The 19,723-nt window shown below is 42.5% G+C and overlaps 1 protein-coding gene across 1 annotated transcript; it reads left to right on the top strand.

Moving 5' to 3' along the window:
- Positions 1-16,015: 16,015 nt before the first annotated feature.
- LOC142606841 (F-box protein FBW2-like) lies at positions 16,016-17,842 on the top strand. Its single transcript, XM_075778197.1, has 2 exons — positions 16,016-16,389; positions 17,251-17,842. The coding sequence occupies exons 1-2, from the start codon at positions 16,016-16,018 to the stop codon at positions 17,774-17,776; spliced, it is 900 nt and encodes a 299-aa protein (XP_075634312.1). The 3' UTR covers positions 17,777-17,842.
- Positions 17,843-19,723: the final 1,881 nt, after the last annotated feature.

Here is a 19,723-nt window from a genome sequence, read left to right as displayed (position 1 = left end):
GCTCACATTTTCTCACATATTCTCAGCTTTCAAACAAATATATAATATCATTTCTCAATATAGAAACGCAAAAGAAACAAAACTCAAAAAAAAAAAATCATCAAATCTGGTCAGAGAAGAACGAAGAGAGAGAGAGAGAGAGAGAGAGGCGACTGGGTTCGACGTTGAGGCGAGATCGCGCGGCGGAGGCGAGATTGCACGGCGGAGGCGAAGGCGAGCACGATCAGATTGGGTTCATCGGAGATGGGTTTGAGCGTTGAGGCGGCGCGAATCAGATCGGCGATGGCGAAGGCGTGATCTCGAAGGCGCAATCTCACTGGCGCCTTCTCGAAGGCGCGATCTCGCTAGCACGGGTTGGGGCGCAATCTAGCTCACTCTCTCTTCTCACTCTTTCTCTCTCTCTCTTTGGGTGCCTGTGAGTTCGGAAATTGATTTGAAGGTAAAATAGAAACATAAATCATTTTCCGGGTTAAAGGCCTTATTTTACAGTCAGGGTGCGTTTGTTTCGATAGTAAACCAATTCCGGAAAATGTTTTCAGTATTTGCGGGTGTTTGGCAACACCAGAAATTTTGGTCAAACGGAAAAGAGGAACCATTGACCGTAAAATTCAGCCTCCCCACCTGGAAAATATTTTCCATGTCTATTTTACCTTCAAATTGAGTTTTCCGTTGGAAAACAGAGAAGGAGAAGGAGAGGGAGAGAGCAACAACCCACACCAGAAAAGAGAGAGAGAGAGAGCTAGAGGGAGATCGCCGGTGAAGCCAAGATCACGCCGTCCTCAACCCAAAGGCCCGCCGTCGAGCTCGTGCCGGGCGAGATTGAGGCGCGATCTTGCGCCGTCGAGCTCGCGCAGGGCGAGATCGAGGCGCGATGTCGCGCCGTCGAGCTCGCGCCGGGCGAGATCGACGTGCGCGATCGACGTGCGATCTCGCGCCGTCGAGCTAGTGCAGGGCGAGATTGAGGCTCGATCTCACCCACCGATCTCGCCCACCGATCACGCCCACGCACGTCGATCTCGCCCACCGATCTCGCTCTTCCTCCTCCCTGTCTCACCTCCCTCTCTCAGTTTAATTTGATTTGGCCATGGTGTTTTATTTGATTTTTGTTTGTTTAGAAGTTGATGGATTGTAATGTTGTATTATAAAATTTGTTTGGAATGTGAGAAAATGGTTGAGAAAATATGAGAAATCAGTAATTAATTTGCATTTTCAGAATGTTACCAAACACTTGAAAATATTTTCCAAAGTATTTTTTAAAATGCCACCAAACATCTAAAAATATTTTCCTTTCCCGAATATATTTTCCTTTCCTGAAAACATTTTCCAAAATTGCTTTACTGTCGAAACAAACGCACCCTCAAAGTAAATGATTTTCCGGAAAACTCTATTTTTCATGCGCAACCAAACACACGGAAAGGTGTAAAAGGATTTCTTGAAATCGTTTGAAGCCAAAACAAACGCAGCCTTAATGAATGAATAAATTCAATTTTCTTCTTGGAAATTTGTTCTTCAAATTTTTACTGGATTATGAAAGAAATTGTAGATATGACTTCTACAAATTTTCCTGGCAACGACTTCTAAATCTAATTAATTGAAAAGAGATGTACCGGATCATCCATTTCTATAGTCAACTTCTTATTCTCATTTTACCTTAGAACTAGTGGAAACCGTTTCAACACAACAAAATGAGACCGAAATGACTCATTTTTCTTTCTTTTTCTTGCTTTAAGTGTGTTTGTGTGTTTTTTTTTCCTCACTCTCTCTTTACTTTCATTACTCCTCCCTGTTATAACCCGGCAAAATCCAACCTATAATAATGGTCAGAAGCATCCTGTAACTCAAAACCCAAGCTCAGATCTCAATCAACCACGCTGCTGGAACAAAACTTTGCTGGCAATTGGAAAACAACAAAATCCAACCTCACATCGAAAAGCACAAACGCTCAAGCTTGGTCAGATTCAAATGCAAAAGAATGCACTTTAAATAAACTTAAAAACAAACACAATTAAATTACATTAAGCATAATTACTTTGGACTTTGCTAATGTGTGCCTTAAGAGCACACAATAATTATTCATTTTTGGAATTTTTTTTTCGGAAATTGAAAAAATATTGACAGTTTTTTCAATTTCCGAAATTTTTTTACCATAAATAAATAGTTTAATATGTGCCCTTAGGGCACATATTAACTGGACCCAATTACTTTTTATGAGAACTTTTAACATGACATCAGAGGCAATTTTTCAAGAAAATACATTCCATCGTTGATGCTGTCTCATAGATAGCTAGGTAGGGCTATAGATGAATCAAGTTCTTAGTAAATAGCTCGATGTTAGCTCACATTAAAAAGCTTGTTTATTGACTATTTGTAGGTCCCACATGAGTCTCACAATAATGAAACTTTTTTTTTTTTGTGTGCTTCCACAGCTATGAGTCTCACTATTATGTTTTTGGTTAAAAGTATTTGTAGGTCTCAATCTATGATTTTTGCTCAAAATATCAAGTCTCTTTTTGCTTATTGTAGGTCTCACTCTACTTTTTTGCTACAATACTTTTAGTAAAAAATCAAGTTTAGCTTTGAGTTTTTATTTACAATATTTAAAGCAAAAGGTTAGATAAGTTATGCCCAAATGGACTCTCATTTGTTTAGTAAATAAGTCAAGCTTAAACTCAAGTTAATACTCGAATATTAAATGAGTTAAACTCAAACATAATAATGTGTTTATGAATAAATTGTGAGCATGAAGCTTGATTTAACTATATATAATATTATATTTTATATATTTATACTTGGTTACAAATATAATTGTATAAAGTTGAAATTAGAATGTATAAGTTTGTAAATAGGCTCATATGATATTAAATTATTATTTGTAGTTTATTAGTAATATAAACAATCAATTCGTAGGAAAAAATTATAAAATGTGAAGGCACAAATAATTTTAATTATGGTTTTACTATTGTAAGTGCACAATTGCACCTGGACCCAAGAACAGTTATGGGCTCAGGCCCAATGAGCCTTAAACAATGAAAATTTGTAGAGAGTGGGCTTGAAACCCAGGTTAGAAGTGAGTGAAGATTCAATGACAAACTAAAGATTGCCAGTATTAGGAAACAGTAAAGAGTAATGTAAATAGGTCTCCTCGGACGTAAGCCGAGAGCTGTTCTTATATTATCTCTCTCTCTTTGTCTTTTTTCTTTTTAGGTTACAAACAGTTCCGTCCCTCTTTCTGTTCTAGGTCCTCTCTTAAATACTCTTCTTCTTAATACTTTATACACGTGTTGCCCTCAACTCCTCCCTTAGTATAGATATTTCTTTTCTTAGTGCCTTTGAACAGTAACTAGAAGTTTCCCTTCCACTGTTCAAGTGTCACCTCCCCATTAATGCGGCCAGGGTGGTAGGTGCAGGGTCTTTAATGTGGAGGTAGCAGCCTTTGTCTTTGTCATTTCTTCAACAACGGTGCTTACGGGGCATTCAAGGGTTCACCCCTTTTAACCATTGGTCTTGACCGTGTCATTCCCTAACCCGTACCATGAAGTCCGGGTTCTGCGGTGTCGGTCCGAGGATAAGTTCACCCTCGGCTGAGTCCTCGGACCCTCGGCGCATGGGCCGACCCATAGTATTAACAACTTCCAAACCCAGGGTCAGGTCGGCCGTCCTTAACACGGCCCAAAAGGCCCACGTTCCCATCAGGATCTTTTTACCCCCCACAATAGCCCCTCAAAACTCTAATTTTCAACGTCCGAGGAGAAAAATAGGGTTTTGATCCGACGAGAACCTGCTCTACACACTTTATAAGTAATGGCACGTGTGGAAATCGTTTTGCGTCCCGAAGATGACACTTGGCGGTTTTATTTTCGAAAACGCGCGCATTTATTACTGTAAGTTGCTCTTTGTCTCCCACGGTCAACGGTGAGATGGGCATCCAACGGTTCTCATTACTCCACGAAATTTTAGGCGGGACAGACATAATTTCGAGGCCGCCTTTTCGCACGTCGTGACGCTTCGGGAACCCGCGCCTTCATTTAATTCCTCGGGGTAATCCCATCAAGACATCAGCCATCATACATTACTCTGCAGAAAACCGTGGAGATTTACACATCTTCGACCTTGTAAGTTCTTACTCCTATTCTAAACCTTTTCTCCTCAATATTTGTCCTCGGCTACCAATACAAACACTCTCCCTTTTAAAGTTTAGTCTATCGTCTCTCTGTTAATGGGAAAATTCAAGTGTCTAGTTGATACCGCCGCTGGGATGGAAGGCTTTAGAGCCAAATACCATATTCCCAGCGACGTAGGGTTAGAATACTGCCCGGCAACAGCCGTGGCCGGTTCTAGGAAAGAGGGAGAGGTTATCATCCCTATGATAGCCTTCATAGAGGGTGGGATGACCCTTCCAATGAAACCCGTAATGAGGGAGTATCTTCGCAACCACAGGTTGTGTCCCGACCAATGCCTTCCAAACGTTTTTAGAGTTCTAGGTAGTGTAGATGCTCTAAACGAGCAGATGGGTTTAAACCTCACATGGCACGATGTCGTGTTCCTATATGAGTCCCACAAACTTTCTAAAGTAGGTTATTATATGAAATCTCGGTCTAGCACCGTTAGGCTAATCTCCTGTCTGCCCAAATCAAACAAAGGCATGAAGGACGACTACTTGATCGTGTCCGGGAACTGGCACGATGGCTTTCACTGCCCAGTTCAGTGGGGGGATCCAGGTGCGACGCCGTAGGATTAATCTCCCCACAACACAACTTCTCCTAACACACACAGAAATGCGTATTTGTATTTACTTAAACTTGTTAAATATTTGTGTGAATCTAATCAGGTTTGTTTGTTTTGACGTCTTTTTTGCGGATAAGCGGCACGTGCGTCCTCGTCCGAGTCACGCGTAACGTTGCCGATTTAAACCGAGTACTTCGCTCCGAGGTGTTCGTTAGCGAAGACTTACAACTTCGGGCGGCTCACCTCATTCTGGGATACACTCCCCTTTCCAAAGACTTCCAAGAGATCGAGGACGCCATTATTGCAGGCGACCGAAGACGGAAGAGGATCAACGTAGCTCGGCGCCATTTTACGGACGACCGTGACCTCCCGGACGCTCCTAACACCATTACGTACAACCGGGCGATAGCGACGGTCCCCCTTGCCGTGCACGCACAAACAGCTGTCATTCCAGAAGAGCAGGTGTCTTCTTCACACACCCTTGACGACGAGATAGATCAATTCCATCTCGAAGACACCGAGAGACCTCGCGGGAACCAGTTTGTAGTGCTTTCCGACGAGGACGAAGAAGCAACCGAGGCCTCTGGAATTGCAGGGTTTGTAGTTGCCCTTCCCGAGGAAGAATCCGTAGAAAACATGGGACGAATGGAGGGTCTTCTCACTAATAGGGCTGCCAAAGTTGCAGAGAAGAAGAAAAAGGGGACGTCCCAAGTTCTCCCAGTTTTACCTCCTCCTCCTCCTCCGCCGAGCCCAAAATTCTAGCCGAGGATCCCAAGAAGAAGAGGAAAGGGGATGATGAGGGGACGACTAATAAAGAGCCCAAGAAACCACGCCAACAACTCCCCCCGGCCCATCAGCAGAAGCTGGATAAGGGCAAGGGTAGATCCCGTTCAGTTGAACTCGGGGAAATAAGGGATGAGGCTGTAGTGCACCGAGCACCGGCCACTTGGTCCCCCGATCTAAGGCTGGACGGCGCTCCTATCTCCTGCCAGTCCAGTATAAGGGCAGTTCAACAAGGCCACGCCCACCACCTGGCCGAGGTCCTAGAACGCCCTCTTCTGCTGCCCAAGGACATGGAGACCTTGGAAAAGATGGGCCAACCACAACTATTCCTCTCTCTAAAAAGAGACTTAGCGCTGGTAAGTGTTCCTCCTTTTAACAATATTTATAAGTAAATTAGTTTTTGTTATTCCTAACTCCATCATGCTTTTTTACAGGCTATTCAGGAGGTCTTTGTAGCTGAAAAGTTTATTGAAGACGCTCGGAAAGTAGCCAGGGCTGAACTCGAAACTAGGGTGGAGGCGAGAGGACCTTAGGTACGGCCCTTGCCGAGAACGAGAAGCTGACCTCGGAGGTAGCGGGCGAGGAGAGAGAAGAATGGGGTCGAGTCAAACTTGAAGACCATGAAGACCCGGATAGAAGGACGGCGCAAACTCCTTAAGGAAAGAAATGAAGAGCTCTCCCAAGCTCGAAGGGAGTGCTCGGATCTTAAGAAGCAACTAGCGGCGATGAAAGAAGAAGCCAATTCCTTCCAACTCTCTCTCCAAGCTGCCAAGCGAGGCAAGTTTTGATGAAGGGGTAGCCACCACCGAGGAGCGGTGACGGAGGAGTTCGCGGCTTTATGCCGCGAATGCTGTCAAAAAGTATGGGGGAAGCTCTAAACGTAGCAGGGGTTCCTCGATCTTCGGATTTGAGGAAGTCGAGAACGTTTGGCTTCCCCTAGAAATACGAGGAGATTGAAGAGGCTCCTGCTGCTACTCCTACCCCGAGACAACTCTTCTGCCCTACCTCGATGGTCCCACGGCAAATTCTGATCCTACGAACCTTTGGTTCCAATAAAGAGAAGGAAGGAGGAGGGGATGCGAGAGAAGGACTTGAGCCGGACAGGTGGAACCCATCGTCCTTTCAACTACGACGGTGGATAAAGGAAAGCGATTATGACTCCTTTTGAGTGGAGTTGAGAAAGACCGAGGGCACTAGCACCTCTCAGCAAGATCCTCCTCCAACAGCTTAGGACTTAGCTTAGGGCTTCTCTTTTTCCATTCTTTTCTGTTTTTTTTTTTTTGAACTTATCTATTGTAATGTATATTTAATTTGATTAATAAAGAACAATTTCGTTTGCTTTTCACTTGGATTGTGTCTGCTTTTACTCTATTCCTTTTATTGTACTTATTACAAAAGTTTCCCATTAAGTCATATCAAAAGTTTCTCAGAGTATAAAAATTTAACTCCAAGGATTGCACAATCGTAACTTCCACATAATCATGCGTATATTACTAAAGATTTAATACGAGGTGACATAGTTAACACGCTTGAACAATGCCTTGATAAAAAAGGAAAGAGGACCTCATACAACGATTAAGCCTTTATAATGCATAACACTGTTTCTAGTAGGATGTAAGATCCGAGGACCATTCCTCACACAAATTCACTCAATACTTAAAGATATAAACCTTAAGATCCAAGTTAATAAACAATAAGGTATTAACATGCAGACACAATCAGAAGTTAACTTTAAGCAAAGTCATAGTCCGAAGACAAATCTTAAGCAATCTTTCGTTTAACTGTAAACGTTAGTTTTCCCAAAGTAGGAGGTCCGAGGACCTGGCATAACTAAGCTTCTGTTTAACAAATGACAAGACGTCAATTTCCACAAGGTTTGTGGTCCGAGGACCGTACTTAACCAATTTTTTGTTTGATTCTTTAAAACAATAACTTCACATGTTAATTTTCCCAAAGTAGGAGGTCCGAAGACCCGGCATAACTAAGGTTCTGTTTAACAAATGATAAGACATCAATTTCCACAAGGTTTGTCGTCCGAGGACTACACTTAACCAAGTTTCTGTTTGATTCTTTAGAACAGTAATTTCAAACGTTAATTTTCCCAAAGTAGGAGGTCCGAAGACCCGGCATAACTAAGGTTCTGTTTAACAAATGATAAGACATCAATTTCCACAAGGTTTGTGGTCCGAGGACTACACTTAACCAAGTTTCTGTTTGATTCTTTAGAACAGTAATTTCAAACGTTAATTTTCCCAAAGTAGGAGGTCCGAAGACCCGGCATAACTAAGGTTCTGTTTAACAAATGATAAGACATCAATTTCCACAAGGTTTGTGGTCCGAGGACTACACTTAACCAAGTTTCTGTTTGATTCTTTAAAACAATAACTTCACATGTTAATTTTCCCAAAGTAGGAGGTCCGAAGACCTGGCATAACTAAGGTTCTGTTTAACAAATGATAAGACATCAATTTCCACAAGGTTTGTGGTCCGAGGACTACACTTAACCAAGTTTCTGTTTGATTCTTTAAAACAATAACTTCACATGTTAATTTTCCCAAAGTAGGAGGTCCGAAGACCCGGCATAACTAAGGTTGTTTAACAAATGATAAGACATCAATTTCCACAAGGTTTGTGGTCCGAGGACTACACTTAACCAAGTTTCTGTTTGATTCTTTAGAACAGTAATTTCAAACGTTAATTTTCCCAAAGTAGGAGGTCCGAAGACCCGGCATAACTAAGGTTCTGTTTAACAAATGATAAGACATCAATTTCCACAAGGTTTGTGGTCCGAGGACTACACTTAACCAAGTTTCTGTTTGATTCTTTAAAACAATAACTTCACATGTTAATTTTCCCAAAGTAGGAGGTCCGAAGACCCGGCATAACTAAGGTTATGTTTAACATATGATATGACTTAAATTTCCACAAGGTTTGTGGTCCGAGGACTACACTTAACCAAGTTTACGTTTGATTCTTTAAAACAATAACTTCACATGTTAATTTTCCCAAAGTAGGAGGTCCGAAGACCGGCATAACTAAGGTTCTGTTTAACAAATGATAAGATATCAATTTCCACAAGGTTTGTGGTCCGAGGACTACACTTAACCAAGTTTCTGTTTGATTCTTTAAAACAATAACTTCACATGTTAATTTTCCCAAAGTAGGAGGTCCGAAGACCCGGCATAACTAAGGTTCTGTTTAACAAATGATAAGATATCAATTTCCACAAGGTTTGTGGTCCGAGGACTACACTTAACCAAGTTTCTGTTTGATTCTTTAGAACAATAACTTCACATGTTAATTTTCCCAAAGTAGGAGGTCCGAAGACCCGGCATAACTAAGGTTCTGTTTAACAAATGATAAGATATCAATTTCCACAAGGTTTGTGGTCCGAGGACTACACTTAACCAAGTTTCTGTTTGATTCTTTAGAACAGCAACTTCAAGTATGAGAGCCAGCCATAACTTTGAAACATTAATTGACGAAAGCTTATTTGATTAATAATAATACCTTCTAAGATTATTTACATTCCATGGACGTGGTACAACTCGTTCATCCAGGTCAACTAACCTATACGACCCTACGCCTGCTATTGAAACAATGCGGTAGGGGCCTTCCCAGTTAGGTCCTAGCTTACCCCATGCTGGGTTCTTAGAAGTGCCTACAACTTTCCTTAATACAAGATCACCAGGCGCAAGTGGCCTTAGTTTCACGTGGGCATCATGTCCTTGTTTTAGCCTGGCGATAATAAGCCATTTGGACCATAGGTTGCCTCACGCCGTTCTTCAAGTAAATCAAGATTTCTCTCTAGAAGTTCCTTGTTATTCTCTGGACTAAAAGAACTTGTCTTTAGAGTAGGAAATCCAGACTCCAATGGTATCACCGCCTCGGCTCCATAAGCCATAGAGAATGGCGTTTCTCCAGTGGACCTGCGCGGAGTGGTCCGATACGTCCACAGGACATGAGGGAGCTCTTCCACCCATCTGCCTTTCGCATCATCCAACCTCTTCTTGAGCCCGTTGACAATGACCTTGTTAACGGCCTCGGCCTGTCCATTTCCTCGAGGATAAGCTGGGGTAGAGTATCTGTTTGTGATGCCCATGTCACTACAGTACTGCCTAAAGGCGTTGCTGTCAAATTGAACGCCATTGTCCGAGATAAGAGTATGTGGTATACCAAATCTAGTAACAATATTCTTCCAAATAAACCTCTTGGAATCAACATCTCGGATATTGGCTAAGGGCTCAGCTTCGACCCATTTAGTGAAGTAGTCTGTCACTACAAGCAGCCATCTTTTGTTTCCATCAGCTCTCGGGAATGGCCCTACAATGTCCAAGCCCCATTGTGCGAAGGGCCAAGGGCTAGACAGGGGATTAAGAACCCCTCCAGGGTTGGTGGATATTAGGGGCGAACCTCGACGCGATCACACTTTACGGCATAATCACGAGCCTCCCTCTGCATATTAGGCCACCAATAACCACGAGTCGGGGCTCTATGGGCTAAGGACCTTCCCCCAGTATGACTCCCACAAATTCCTTCATGCAATTCCTCCAGCAACGATTCTGTTGATTCAGGGTGTACACACAACAAATACGGTCCCGAAAAGGATCGTTTGTATAGCTTCTGATCCTCGGACAACCAGAAGCGTGGCGCCTTTCGACGCACCTTTAGCTTCAACTTTGTCTTCGGGAAGGATGTCATTTTTGAGAAAAGATATGATCGAATCCATCCAACTAGGACCAGGCCTTATTAAATGGATGCGAGGTGCGTTAGCAGCTATAAGAGAAGGTTCTATTAGATCCTCAACGAGAATCACCCTTGGTAGACCTTGAGCCGAGGATGTGGCCAATGTAGCCAAAGAATCTGCATGAGTGTTTCCACTCCTAGAGACATGAGCTAAGGCAAATGAGTCGAATTCGGCTCGGCGACGTTTAACTGGGCCAAATATTCTTGCATTCTGGGGTCTCTAGCCTCCATGGTCCCCATGACTTGGCCGACCACTAATTGAGAGTCCGAGAACACATGGATTTCTTTGCCACCCATCTTATGTACCATTTGCATGCCTACCAAGACTGCTTCATACTCGGCCTCATTATTAGTAGCCGAGAAGGCCAATCTCAAAGATTTTTCAAAGACAATCCCTTCAGGGGACACTAGAACAAGCCCAACACCAGACCCTCTTTGATTAACGGCCCCATCCACGTGAACTCTCCAAACCGAGGGTGATACATACGTGATCACACCAAGCTGATTTTCCACCCATGTGTGTTTCTTTTGAAGTTTCTTCTATCAATGGTTCGGTAAACTACGCCACCAAATGCGAGGACTGTCCCTTCACCGATGTGCGAGGCTGTATTTAACATCAAAGGCTCCCAAAATGGTTCCCCATTTCGCCACCTTGCCGAGAATAATCGGCACTACGCAACACGGCCTTGAGAGGCAAGCGGGTCAAAACAACCACGGTATGAGATTGGAAATAATGAGGAAGTTTGCGCGTGGCGTGGACTACGGCCGAAGTGCTTTTTCCAAGGGCAAATAGCGCACCTCGGCTTCATTCAAGGACTTACTAACATAGTAGATCGGCCTCTGCACCCCATTTTCATTCCTTATAAGGACTAGACTCACCGCATGAATAGCCACGGCCGGATAAGCGAATAACACCTCGTCCACCTCGGGCGAGATAAAATGGGTGGCCGAGATAGATATTGCTTAAGCTTGTTGGAAAGGCGACTCACAATCCTCGGTCCATTGAAATCCTTTCCACTTGTTCGGCAAGCTGAAAGAAAGGACGGCACCGGTCGGTGACCGAGAAATAAATACGTTCAACGCGGCAATCATTCCGGTCAATTTTTGAATATCTTTTGGGTTCCGAGGCGGCTGCAAATTCTGAATAGCCTTAACACTGCCTTTGGGTTCACCTCTATGCCCCTATGAGTGATCATATACCCTAGGAACTTTCCGGATCCCACGCCAAAAGAACACTTGGAAGCGTTAAGGCGCAACTTATACTTCCTCGGCATTTGGAAGGTGTCGGCCAAATCTGTCATGTGCGAAGGTCTTGTCTTACTCTTCACCACCATATCATCCACGTATACTTCTATGGTTTTCCCCGATTCTTGTTCAAACATTCGGGTCATCATTCTTTGGTAAGTAGCCCCGGCATTTTTTAACCCAAATGGCATGACCTTATAATGATAGTTCCGGTTGGAGTAATGAAAGCGGTTTTCTCTGATCCTCTAACGCCAAGGGAATTTGGTGGTAACCACGGAAGGCGTCCAAGAAACTCATCCGAGGATGTCCAACGGTAGCATCTACCGGTTGATCAATCCGTGGCATTGGGAACGAATCTTTAGGACGAGGCCTTGTTCAGATCAGTAAAATCTACACACACTCTCCACCTGCCGTTCTTATTCTTAAAGACAACAGTATGATCCAACCATTCAGGGTAGAAAACTTCTTTGATAGCCCCCGCCCTTTTGAGTTTAAGAACCTCTTCCTTCACAGCCTCAGAATGTTCTCGGGAAGATCGCCGAGGTGGCTGCCTCCTCGGAACAATGGCCGGATTGACGTTTAAACGATGACAAATAAAGCTCGGATCCACGCCTGGAGCCTCATAAGGGTCCCACGCAAAGACATCTATATTGTCCTTTAGGAATTTTAACAACTCCATCTTCTCTTGGTATGGCAAAAGTTTGCAAAATTGGAATATTCTCTGTGTATATTCTGATATTACAAACTTCTCTAACTCCTCGCAAACCGCCTCATCTTCGTCATCGCTCCAGGTGCCTCCGGAGGCATTAATTGCTATGACTCTGGATGGGCAAGGTTGATAACTCGATTTCGGCCCGACGAATCTGCCGCCGATATGCATTGCACGGCCACTACTGGCTGCCGAGGATCTCCTCAACGTGTTCCCAGGGGAATTTAACCTTAACGTGCAAGGTAGAGGAGACGGCTCCCGGAGCGTGCAGCCATGGTACGGCGAGGATGGCTGTATATGGAGAGTACGCGTCAACCACAATGAAATCTACTTCAACCGTTTACGTGCCGGATTGAACGGGTAAACGGATCTGTCCTTTTGGCACAACGGCTCTCCCTTCAAAGCTGATAAGTGGTGAGTCATAAGGAGTTAAATCTTCCAACTCCAAACTTAGCACCTTAAATAGATCAGGGTACATGATATCTGCACCGCTGCCCTGATCTATCATCACCCTTCTCACATCATAGTTTCATATTCTGAGGGTATCGAAAAGAGCATCGTCATGGGGCTGGATAGTCCCTACATTATCCTCCTCGGAGAAAACCAAGACAGGTAAGGTGCTCCTTAATCTCTTCGGCCTGCTACCGACATCCTCGGCTTTGCGGATGGCTTGCCATAATCCTAGTGGGACTGAACCGGTCCTACCGAGGTGCGACGAAGATAACATTAATTGTTCCAAATGCTGGACTAGATGAACTTTTCCTCTGGTTTTTTGAACCAACTTGGCTTACTTGACCAGTGGGGTGACACAAGTCTTGCTTTAACTTTCCCTCACCGACGAGTTGCTCCGGATGGTTCCACGGGGTCCGACGGTTCTCGGTAGTATGACCCACATCTGATGGTGCGACGAGAAAAGGTTTTGATTTCTTCTCGCAGGGTCCCCTGCCATCTTGCCGGGCCATCTGAAAAAGGGCTCTTTACGAACTTTTTCTAATAACTGATGCACTGGTTCTCGGAACACAGTATTTACAGCCTGGGGTGCTGCCGAGCCGGATTGTCCGAAGTAATCCCTCCTCGGCTTGTTGTTGTGATATCTGTCTGACTGAAATCCCTTCTCTCTGCGGGATAACCTTCTCCTTTCCTTTTCCTTCTTCTTGGTCTTCCTCTACCCTTTTATATTCGTCGATACGATCCATAAGACGGCGTACGCTGCGGACGGGCTTTTTCGTCAAAGACTTTCTTAGGTCGTGATCAGTAGGGAGGCCTACCTTAAAGGTATTAAGCGCCACCTCATCAAAGTCGCCATCTATTTCATTAAACATCTCCCAATATCTGTCGGAGTATGCTTTCAGTGTCTCCCCCTCCTTCATGACCATGGATAGCAGCGAATCCAATGGCCGAGGGACTCTGCTACACGTGATGAAGCGCGAAGCAAATGCCCTAGTTAACTCCCCAAACGAGCCCACAGACCCCGATTTGAGACCGTTAAACCATCTCATAGCCACAGGTCCCAAGCTGGAGGGGAAGACTTTACACATCAAAGTCTCGTTATGGGAGTGCACTGCCATCCTTTGGTTGAAGTGGCTCACGTGTTCCACCGGATCAGTCCGGCCATTGTAGATGGTAAAGGTGGGCTGGGTGAACCTCCTGGGAAGCCTTCCCCTCTCAATCCTCCGCGAAAACGGAGATTTAGAGAGTTGGTGCAACGCTCTACTCATGGTATCGTTGCCTAAGCCCCTAGAACGAAGCTTCTTACGTCTGCGAGTTGATTGGTCGTCCTCCTCGCCGGAGGATGTTGCGCTAGTGGGGGAATATGACCTTGAACTGTAGCCAACCCCCCTATCCTTCTCTGAGGAAGAACTAGACGAGGACGGAGAAACCTTACGTTTAGCACGGCGTAACTTCTTCTTCAAACGATTAATTTCCTTCTGCATGGATTTAGAGCCCTCATCGTGGGTAGTGCTACCCCCTCCTTGAGTATGGCTATCCCCTGGGTATTCTGTATGGACGCTTCCCTCACGATCCCTATGACGTTCAAGACGTTCGAAATGATCTTCCGGTTGTGATCCTTGTGACTCTGCATGGTGAGAGCCTAAGCCTGCCATAATATCTCTACTACTTCCAGACTAGATTCCCCACAGACGGCGCCAATTGTAAGTGCACAATTGCACCTGGACCCAAGAACAGTTATGGGCTCAGGCCCAATGAGCCTTAAACAATGAAAATTTGTAGAGAGTGGGCTTGAAACCCAGGTTAGAAGTGAGTGAAGATTCAATGACAAACTAAAGATTGCCAGTATTAGGAAACAGCAAAGAGTAATGTAAATAGGTCTCCTCGGACGTAAGCCGAGAGCTGTTCTTATATTATCTCTCTCTCTTTGTCTTTTTTCTTTTTAGGTTACAAACAGTTCCGTCCCTCTTTCTGTTCTAGGTCCTCTCTTAAATACTCTTCTTCTTAATACTTTATACACGTGTTGCCCTCAACTCCTCCCTTAGTATAGATATTTCTTTTCTTAGTGCCTTTGAACAGTAACTAGAAGTTTCCCTTCCACTGTTCAAGTGTCACCTCCCCATTAATGCGGCCAGGGTGGTAGGTGCAGGGTCTTTAATGTGGAGGTAGCAGCCTTTGTCTTTGTCATTTCTTCAACACTGGTGCTTCTGGGGCATTCAAGGGTTCACCCCTTTTAACCATTGGTCTTGACCGTGTCATTCCCTAACCTGTACCATGAAGTCCCGGGTTCTCTGGTGTCAGTCCGAGGATAAGTTCACCCTCGGCTGAGTCCTCGGACCCTCGGCGCATGGGCCGACCCATAGTATTAACAACTTCCAAACCCAGGGTCAGGTCGGCCTTCCTTAACACGGCCCAAAAGGCCCACGTTCCCATCAGGATCTTTTTACCCCCCACAACTATATACGTGAAAAGAATAATAAATTAGGTAATTCATGAACAAGCTTGAGCTTGTTCAACAAGAAAATGAATTAAGCTTAAACATATAATTTTATTTGGTTATTAACTTAAACTTGGATCGTATTTGAAATAAAATAAAATAACTATATTTGAACTTTTAATAATTTGACTCAATTTAGCTAGTTGCATTCAATTTCAGTCATGACTTAGCAAATGCTATATGTTAACAAAATTAAGTAAATAAGGCCAAAAATTAAAAATTAATTTCTTTATTATTTTTCCAATAAAATGTTTCTAAAATAATTTTTAAACCAATGTCTTTAGGCTGGTTAACATTTCCCAAGTTTCATAGCTTACATTGCCTAATGTACTTTATAGGAAAGAGAGGTGCTACGTCCACAACATTTTTACAACAAATCATAGGTGGTTAGTTGTTATAGGTTCAAATTTGAATCTAACACTAAGATTACTTTTTTGTCCCAACAATAACAACCAGTAACAACTTGCCACCTAGGATTTGTTGTAAAAATATTGTAAAAATGTTGTGGACATATCATTTCTCTTATAGGAAAAATTAATGTTCAAATTATCTTCAAACTCCTCCACTTTTATAGTAACAATTGTATTATAATTTAATAATAATAATATTATTAGGAGTATTATTTTATGAGAGACCTCTCGGCTTCCTTCCATGTAATGTAGGTCTCACATATTTGTGTGTGGTAGGGGGGTGTTCCCACGCGTGTGGGACCCATGGAGATAGGAAATAAATGCGCGTGCACAAATGATTGCAAACCAAACAACACCGTAGTCCACTCCACTCCTCTCCTCTCTGGTTCAAATATCACAGAGAGGTAGTAGTAGCGTGAAGAAGACAAAAAGAAAAAGGCACCAATCACCATGACCATGAGCCCCAAAAGGATGTGCTTCAGCGAGAAGAAGAAGGAAGAAGGCGAAAATGGTGCAGCAGAGAATAACGAGAAGGCAATGTGGGAGGGGCTGAACCCGGAGATACTGGCTCTCATCTTCACGCGTATCCCCGCTGAGCAGAGGATCGGAGTGTTATCGCTGGTTTGCAAGTCGTGGTCCCAATGCCTTTGTGGACCATATTGCTGGGCTGACATCGACATTGAGCAATGGTGTCGCAAGACCAACCGCACCGTCTTCAAAATCGACTCCGCCGTCTGTAAGCTCGTCCGTCGCACCAAGGGCACCGTCCGCCGCCTCTCTGCCTTCAAGCTCGGCGACCGCGGTTTCGCTTTCCTCGCCAACTGGTTCGTGTCGCACAAACAACCTTAAAAATCTGATCTTTCACTTTTTTATTAGTTATTTAGATTCTTCTGATTGTTTTTTGATGCTTTTAAGATTATTTGATTGCCTTATTGTAAAAAGAGTGGTGTGGATTTAACGAATAATACAGACACCAAACAAAGTTCGTGACTTTTTGAAGAAAAAAAAAAATATTTGAGGTGATGGACTGTGATTAGTGCACCGTTACTTTTATTTTACATCTGCATCAACATTTGTGAAAAGTGAAACATTACAACAAATAGACAGTGAGTTTGAGCTCAAGCACCTCCTTTCCTTGTAAGAACACTGTTATGTTGAGGAAGTTTGTTCAAAAACCATTGGCTTTGTGTAACTAAGCAATTTAAAAAAAAAAAAAAACAGAGAACAAATTAAAGACAATGAGAGATTACTTCAACTGAAGTTGTGTCTATTTGTTTGATCTTTTTAAGTCTTTTATTTTCTGTTTTCCTGTATTGTATTGAATAACAGAGGTGAGAAGTGGAGCGGGAGACAGATATACAATTAGAAGATTTTATAGAAGCTGTCTATTTCTTAGTTTGGTTCTTTATACTCTGTTCTGCACTCGCTCTCTCATTTTCCTTTATTATTAAGGAAGGAACACTGTGTCTTTGAAGTTATTGTACTTAAAAGTTCTCAGCAGGATGCAAAAAAAGGGTGAATCTTTCTTTCAAATGGACATGATTGAGTAAAAAAAAATCGAGTATGAATGGTCCTATCAAATAACTTTTACATGTTATGGATCAAATCAAGTTAACATTAAAATCACAGCAGTCTTAACATCACTAACCACCTAAAGATGATGTCTCTGTTTTTCTTTTCTGTAGTGGCAGATTCCTTAAGGTATTGAAGATTCCTATGAGTGAGGTCACTGACAATATGGTAGAGAAGCATGCAGTGTCACTTGCAAGCTTGACGGTCCTTGATATCAGCTACTGTTTGAAGATTACATGCAAAGGGCTTGAAGCATTTGGAAAGAACTGCAAGGCCTTGGTTCACTTGAGGAGAAATATGCCCCCACCAGAACTGGTGCCTACTTACAACGTGAAGCCTGATGTTAGTGAGGCACTGACCATAGCTGACACAATGTCAGGACTTCAGCATCTTGAGCTTGGTTATGGCCGTTTCACTGATGTTGGTCTTGAGGCCATTTTTGCCAAGTGCAAGGCCCTTACCCATCTTGATATCCAAGGGTGTTGGAGTGTAAAGTTGGATGGCCATCTTGAGGATAGGTGCTTGCAGCTTCAAGAGTTTAAGAGCCCCTGGCATGATGACTTTGACATTGGGGCTTCCTCAGAAAATGACAGTGATGAAGCAGATAGTGATGAAGAATCTTCCTCAGATATGGATTAGCTCATGGTTTTCTGCCAGGCTTTGTGGTAATATTGACATAACGACAGGTAATTCAGTAAATCTTCACTCTTCCCTCATAGATTAGGGAGTGATGCCACTAACTCGATGGAAAATGCTACTGGCTCTTTCATTTCCTTTGACTTAAAAGAGAAGTTGGTGTTTTTTTGTTTTGTTTTTGTGGGATTAATTCTCTGTTTGGTCTCTAAGAAATTGAAGGAGATAAGTGATGATAAAATTTTGAAAACTCAACAAGGTTGACGTACAATGTTCTGTTAGGCATTTCATCAGATTACTTAATTTATATTTTTTCTGTATTTAATGATCTTGTTACAATGTGAACCCCAACCTCCAATGAACTTTCTTATCTTGGGGAACTAAGGAAAGCTCTTTAAACAAAGTAAACTAGTAAAGAACAAGCCTACTAATTATATCCATGGATCAACTTAGATCAAAGGAGTAAAAGTTTGAGCAGAGTTAAGTTTTTTTTTTGAATTTTTTTGCTTGGTTCTGTAAACCCTTCCCTATTTATAGTGATAATTCCAATGGCATGTTGGTCCATTCCTTCTCTTATTCCTAGCTTTACTGACTGTTCTTAAACACCATACCACTGTCATCTCCTCTAGCTATTCCCTAGAAAAAACGAGAGCGTGGGATAACCTCTCGTCCCCCAAAAATCACGGGAGAACCAAATTAAGATAGTTGTCGAGTAGCATTTATTGTGACTCGATGGTAATTGAACGAATTAATGCAACATTGAGAGGAGTGGTTGAAGCAGCAATACAGATGTTTGAATCCCAATCATGTAATGCTCACGTCATATTATTTTATGTTCGAAGATTTCTAGGTAAATTCCAATAGCTTAGTGCTGACCAAGCCTCCTAATAGATGTTTGCCAATACGTCTTAGGAAAAGACTTAGGTGTTTCAGGAGCATTGCTCTCAGAATATATAAGAATTACCCTACGTTCTAAGTGGTCAAGATTCACGTGATTGGCTAGGCTTCCTTTGTTATACCTAATCACCCAATATGATTGGGTCAAAAGTAGCAATAAACTTCATAGGAAAGATGCTTCTAGATTGGCATTTATGCCTACTCCTATACTAGCAGGTGGGCTTTTAACCTTTTATATCATTAAAAAAAATCAAATAATGTGAAGAATGTTCTTTAAGTGATGCTAAGGATATTATAAAATTTTATTACATAAGCCTCTTAAGTATTGTTTTGTCACCAATCACTACAAAAAAGAAAAATCACATATTTCGTTATTTTTGTTGGAGTAACTCCAATCCAAGTCATTGTAATACTTTAATATACCCATCAAGCCAAGAGCTTTGTAGAGAAACTGACATCTCCTGATTTTTCTAACAGAATCATCCAAGGTTCATAACTCCATTTTCATTGTAACTATTGAATTTATTAAAAAAAAAGAAAAAAAAAGTAATATACTCAGCAAGTTAATGGTTGATTATATATATATAAAATCAACCAAAAATGTGGTAGTTGCTGTGTGTGTAGAAAAATTAGAGTTAGAAAAGAGTTTTGGAAGAGTTTAGTTAAAAAATCTCTCTTTCTAGCTAGGGTTTGAGTTTGGCATAAGATTGTATTTATATCTTTAAACTAGGGTTTTCAGGCTTATTTAGAGTGTTTTGGACATTCCAAAGGGTCTAGGGGTCGGGCCCTATCAAAGAGGGAGGCTTTAGGCTCTAAAAAATCAAGTTCTAGGCTTTTGGAAAAGGCTTTGCGTACATAGGTTCGTGCATACATATGCATGCATGATTCATGTGTATGCATGCATCCTGAAAAACCCTAATTTTGACTGCTCAGATAGCCCGACTTTAAACAGCCATAACTCACTTAATATTAATCCAAATTAGGCAACATTTATGTTTAAATTGAAGCGTAGGATGTCTACTTTCCAATGAAACAAACCTTACCCAAAAAAGACTT

The sequence above is a fragment of the Castanea sativa genome, chromosome 8 (genome assembly GCF_040712315.1).
Source record: "Castanea sativa cultivar Marrone di Chiusa Pesio chromosome 8, ASM4071231v1".
Classification (NCBI taxonomy): domain Eukaryota; kingdom Viridiplantae; phylum Streptophyta; class Magnoliopsida; order Fagales; family Fagaceae; genus Castanea; species Castanea sativa.
This window is presented reverse-complemented; position numbering and strand designations above follow the sequence as displayed.